Here is a 6,000-nt window from a genome sequence, read left to right on the forward strand (position 1 = left end):
AAAACCAAGCAGACGGAAACCTATATAGCCCAGCATTTTCCAAAACTTGAGCAAAGAACTCTTGGTCTTGTATTTCTCTTAATACATATTAATATGCTATGGCCATTCTTAAATCAAGGTACAGCCAGAAGACTTCAGAACTGAGGAGAGCATATTACAGTAGTCCCAGTAGGTTGGGCCAGTGGCAATGACAGGACAGGAGCCGTGGAGCAAAGAAGGCTGGATGGAAATTTTGAAAAACTGGCGATGAGGCTTCTCTGGATAGGAAGCACCTGCTTTTATTTCTGCTTTGGTTAACATCCTTGCAAATCTAGAGATTGAGGTAGCACCTGAGTGAAGGCTCCTTACCCAAAGGGTGTATCTAGTATTGGAGAATGAGTGGGGAGAAAGAGGGCTTGAGGGCATAACACACAGGAGAAAAAAGTCAAATAGGGTTGATTGGTTTTCCTTTAAATTCAGGACTGCAGACTGCAAACTCCCTAAGGATGTGCTCCTTTATTACGCCTGGCACTCACACTTCGTTCCAGTTGGTTTGCTCTTCCACTCCCTAAGACTATTATTACATACTTCAGTCCTCTAGCCTTTCCTTAAACCTCACAGACCCTGCCCCACCCTCTCATCAATGGCCTTGCCTCCTGCTTAATGAAAAACTTTAAATTATCCTACTCAAATTCCAGCATCTTTCTGCCATCTTACCTGCACCCGTGCATCTTTCCCTTTCCCTCACCATTGAGAAAGCCCATCCTACCGAGACAAATTACTCCACCCCTCCTGAATACCACCTTCTCTAGGTCTCTCAAATGCTAGCATCTTTCAATTGTCTTCTAAATTTCAACTGGATTATTTTCATCATTGTAAGAAGAAGCTCTGTTATCTCTCATCTTTAAGACTCTCCCATGACCCCACTTCCACTTCTTTGCTGCCCATCAGAATTAAACTTCTTGAAAAAGCCACCCACAGAACATTTCTACCCCCCAGCATTCATTTTCAAACCACTCCAGTATAGCTCTGCTCGGTCCATTCTCACCCCTGGGGCTATGAAGCTGCTCTCGTCAGTATCAGTTTCCAGCTGTCAAACACAAGATGACCCAGCTGCCTTCACTTTACTTCAACTCTCAGTGGCAGCACAGCTGACTCTTTTCTTGAAACGTTATCTTCCTTTAGTTTCTGTGAACCCACTCTGTTTTCCTCCCATCTTCCAGTAGCGTTTTTCAGCCATTTTGACTGGCTTCTCGAAGCCCCGCAAAGCTCAGTCCTCGGGTTTCTTTCTCTCTATATACTTTGGTCCAAGGTGACGTGACCAATGCCAGGGCTAGAAGACGGTAGGTGCCCTGTAAATGCTCGCAACTCCGCAGTTCACTCTAGTGTGGACTCCTGAGCTCCAGATGCAGAGACACGACGCTCCCCCAAAACTACCTTTCCCTGCAACCCTGTGCTGGTGACTGACACCACAGTCTAGCAGGTGACTCAAGCTGGGATGATCACGGGTCTTCCCAATATGTTCCCTTCTCTTGGGCGGCACAGCCCAGGTCTCCAAGACCTGTCAAGTCTACCTCCCCAAAAAGCAAATCCGTCCCTTTGTCCTCAAAACTTGGCTACAACTTTAGTTCAAGCATCAAGCACTCATTCGCAGGCTTAGATTACGGCACTAGCCCCATAACAGCAAACTGTTCCCTTCCCCTCTGGTCCTGCCCTCCCTTTTCAAGCAAGTTTCTGTACTGCCAGGAGAATTACTTTTCTAAAATTAGCTCAGAAACTTTTGATGACATCTTACTGCACCCAAAATAAAATATAAAGTCCTTCCTTGGCATGGCATGAAAAGGACACAACAGAGTGTCATCTCGACTCCGTTTTCAGTCTAATTTCTCACTGCCACCCCTCAATAAGCTACTCTACCCTTCACCAGTCCCCGAGGAGGCAGTGCGTATTCTTTTACTCCTTGGTGTCTTTGCATATCTATCCCTTCTGCCCGTAACACCTTTTTTCCCTTCTTGTTTCATAAACTGTCACTTAACCTTTTAAGACCAACTCAGACATGGCTTTTTCTGGATTTCTCCAGCAGAGATAGTATCCTAGGGCTACTGCTATCCCACTCAGGGCTTAACAATAAACAGGTGCTCAATCATGATTATTTTGTTGAAGCATCTTAAAACATGGTTTAATAATGGAAAACTGCCATCTGACCGAACAAGATTCAGATATTAAGTACCTTCCAGTCTTTGGGATCAAGTGTTTTCAGCATGGGAAACTCTTCTAACTGCAATTCTTCATCTTCTGATTCCTCTGATAATTCTTTCTTATCCTCCAGTTCCTGAAAAGAGGCAGAAGCATTTCTGTTTCTCCTCTTAACAAAAGCTTCAAACCATCTTCCCACAGGTTCAACTTGACAGAGTGTTGAGGCTGTGATTGAAAGCGTTAAGAGAGGCTTCAATGTATTGCATGGAATAAATCTGTTCCAAGGCAATAAATAAGATCAAAACAGTGACAGCATCAGAATATAATTTTAAAACCATCAACTGAGAAAATAACTGCAGTAATCCAGTTAACATGAGGGTTAGCAATAAATAATCATTTCCTAGTATTTACAGAGAGAGATTCAATCAACCTCTTCCAGTTATCTGACAAAACAAAACATTGAGCAATGTCAACAATAAACCAATACCTTCCTGGGGATATGAAAGGAAGATGAGGAAAAGGGAGAGGTGTTGCAATCTCTTTCTTTTTAGACTTGTAATAAAGCAGTAAATAATTATAAACTGTCAAGAGCCAGCCTCATCAAAAAAATCTAAAAATAACTCAAAATATCTTAATTATTAATACCTGAATTTAGATAGCTTTCAAAAATTTTAGGAATTCACTAGCAATGATTTTTTCTGAAAGACAATTTTCAAGCAGCTAACAGGAATTTACTGATGAAACCGTGCTTTAGTGGAACACCTTTGAATCTGAAATTAGAAGCTCTGGATTTCAGTGCAGGTCTGACAATTAGTAGCTATATGAAATGAGTCAACGATGGCTTCAACTGTAAAATGGGAACAATACCTATCTTATCTGGTTCCTTGGAAGGATTGAATGACAAACGATAAAAGCACTGTGAAAGTCACAAACTGTTAAATAAATGTAAGTCTTTATCATTATTTCTGGGAAGTGGGGTAAGTCACTATATATGTGTACATTAACAATTCAAAAGGTAGTTTGGGTCAGGAAAAAAGTGAACATCTTAATTTTAATTTCATATTTCAAATGAAAGCAAAAAGCTTTACTGTCTGGTAAAAACTCAGAGTTAAGGGCTTCCCTGGTGGCGCAGTGGCTGAGAGTCCGCCTGCCGATGCAGGGGACACGGGTTCGTGCCCCGGTCTGGGAAGATCCCACATGCCGCGGAGCGGCTGGGCCCGTGAGCCATGGCCGCTGAGCCTGCGCGTCCGGAGCCTGTGCTCCGCAACGGGAGAGGCCACAGCAGTGAGAGGCCCGCGTACAACAACAACAACAACAACAAACCCCCCAGATTTAAGTCTTCCCTTGTACCTAAGGGCCACAATTTTGTAAAAATAGCTGACTTTTCATGTTTTGTGTTGGGAAATTAAGATTTCTTCTACCATTCACAGGACAGCATTCAAAAACACTATATTCAAGAAGTACTACCTGTGTAGTGTGGGTGTGGCTTTCAAGAACATGACCTTTCAAGCCTTTGCCTCTACTTGTGAGATTACACAGAAACTTCTGTAAGCAGGAACACAACACGTGCCGTGAGATACGTCCAGAATCACATACAACAAGAGTCTGTATACGTGGCTATGGTAATCAATGAAATCACTGAAATTAGAGACTCTTTAAGTTTACAATACCATGACTGTCCTGGGCTATAAATCTAAGAACCTACAGCAGCAGGACAAATTTCACCTCCCCCCCCCTTTGTTTTTAAACTGAAGATAGTTGATTTCCACAGAACAAGCTTCACTTAATGACTGCCTTTAAAAGTCTGTGTACACGGGTCTTAGCACCAGCATACACAGTGGTGTTTTCATATTGAATATGAGGAGCACCGTCTGAGTCGGGACATTTAAAAAACGAAGCCGGAGCAAACGTAAAAGGGGAGAGAGGTGTTTAACTGAGCGCCAGCTGTAAGGCTTTGTAGGGCCCCCGGCACGTGGGGTGCGCGCTGTGGGCAGTCTCCTGCCGTAGGCAAGATGCTTATGAGAACCTTCTTAGGGTACTGGAGGGTTCGGTCCCGAACTCCTCCGCCCAATCCATGAGTCAGCAGCCGCGAGACAAGGAAGAAACTGCGGGGGCAGAAGGAAGACGCCCCCCTTCCTCCCTCCTTCCAGTCTGGGGAAGGACTTCTGTATAGCAGGGAGCAAAAAGACACCTGTCACGGCCCCACACTCTATAAGCTAGTTGCCAGGGGCAAGGGTAGAGAGGTTTCGGGGTCGCCAAGGTGGAGGACCGAGGCAGGGGCTGCTGAGGCTAGACTGAGCAGGGGTTGAGTGGGCACGTACCAGAGGTCAGAGCATGGGTGATGGCGGTGCCCCGGCCGTCCGCAGCGCTTGGCAGGAGCAGCATGATGGCGCCGGAGCCAGCCCCGCGGGCGCAGTAGTTCCCGTCCCAGGCGCAGGGCTCTTAGAGTCCCGCCAGCTCTACCTCCCGTTCCGAGCCTCGCGCCTTGGTTCTACGATGTCCAGGAACCGGCGCATGGAGACGACCAACAACTACTTCCGGGATGAATCTTCCGTGGTGCGTAGGCCAATCCCACCCCCGCCAACGTATGCGGCTGCCTAGGTCCTACTGACTCAGATCCGGGTGGGGACCAAGATTCACGAATGGAAGGTTCCTAGGTTTATCAGTTCCGCGGTAAAAAGGATTATTTGCCTCGTCCAGGTGGAATAGGGAATACGTAGGACATGATTTTCTCTAGCAGCTCTTACTATATTCTTTTCCTTTTTAAGTTAACGACTACTTTATTAATTTGAATTGAACCGTTGATTTTAGTAGTAGCTGTACTTGTATAAATAGAAAGTGAGATGTGTATGAATTAGTATTGACAATAACTGTCTATACATTCGTAGAGAATTCTGTACATAAACCTGTAATGCGTTTGTGTTTACCTAAATAATAATAGGAGCTAACGTTTGTGCTATTACTAATTTACCTGGGCTATCGCATTTAATACCCATATCATTTGCAGAAGAAACCCCTCTGTAGTATTAGATTCTAATCCAAGGCCAGCAATCATTTTACCCTGCTCTAGCAGCATGAAGTTTTCTTTCAAGATATCCCCAATTACAGGACTCTACTGTTTAATGTTTAATTGTTTAACAAAATCAATTATACTTCTGCTGTATGATTCCTTCTAGGACTGAGGTCAAATGCAAGAATTAGCAAAAAGAAATCAGGGGGTGGAAATTCACAGACTCCACCTCCCATCCTCCACCCCATACACAGTTATCTGGAATAGGTTGTGCAAAAGAGAAGAATTGATGTGCCACTCTTCTGCAAAGAGAACCAGAAATTAGTAAATTATTATCTAGGAATTACATTTTCACTGTTAAATACATTGAATTTGCCTGTGTATCTGCTACATGACAAAATTGTTACTTCAAAACTGACATTTCAAAAACTAAGCTAATTATCTCACCCTAAAACTCTTCCTGACCTGTAGCCACTGTTAAAACAAGCTCTAAGGCTCAAGGTAACCTGACTCCACTTTCTTAATAATTTTTTCTCACACCTATCCCAATTATTCTTACCATAACCTCTAAGAGCATGAAGGTTATTTTTTTAATTGTGGTAAAATACACGTAACATAAAATTCTCATCGTAACCACTTGAAACTGTGCAGTTCAGTAGTGCTAAGTACATTCACTCTGTTGTGCAACCAATATCCAGAACTCTTTTCATCTTGCAAAACTGAAACTCTTACATGCGTTAAACACCTCCCCGTTTCCACCGCCCCTCAGTCCCGAGCAACCATCGTTCAACTTTCTATCTCTGTGAATTTGACTA

At 43.8% G+C, this 6,000-nt stretch overlaps 1 protein-coding gene across 2 annotated transcripts in view; it reads right to left on the reverse strand.

Moving 5' to 3' along the window:
- DNAJC2 (DnaJ heat shock protein family (Hsp40) member C2) overlaps positions 1–4,678 on the reverse strand; it is a 29,588-nt gene extending 24,910 nt beyond the window's left edge. The window contains exons 1-2 of one of the 2 annotated variants that reach the window (XM_079711461.1): positions 4,497–4,678; positions 2,210–2,400 (exon numbers count right to left, since the gene is read on the reverse strand). In XM_079711461.1, coding sequence (XP_079567587.1) covers positions 2,210–2,400; positions 4,497–4,560 — 255 coding nt within the window. In that variant the 5' untranslated portion in view covers positions 4,561–4,678. The remainder of the gene's footprint in view (positions 1–2,209; positions 2,401–4,496) is intronic. The other variant, XM_079711462.1, reaches the window with a different exon arrangement.
- Between the last annotated feature and the right edge of the window lie 1,322 nt (positions 4,679–6,000).

This window comes from Hyperoodon ampullatus (genome assembly GCF_949752795.1).
Source record: "Hyperoodon ampullatus genome assembly, chromosome: 9".
NCBI lineage: Eukaryota > Metazoa > Chordata > Mammalia > Artiodactyla > Ziphiidae > Hyperoodon > Hyperoodon ampullatus.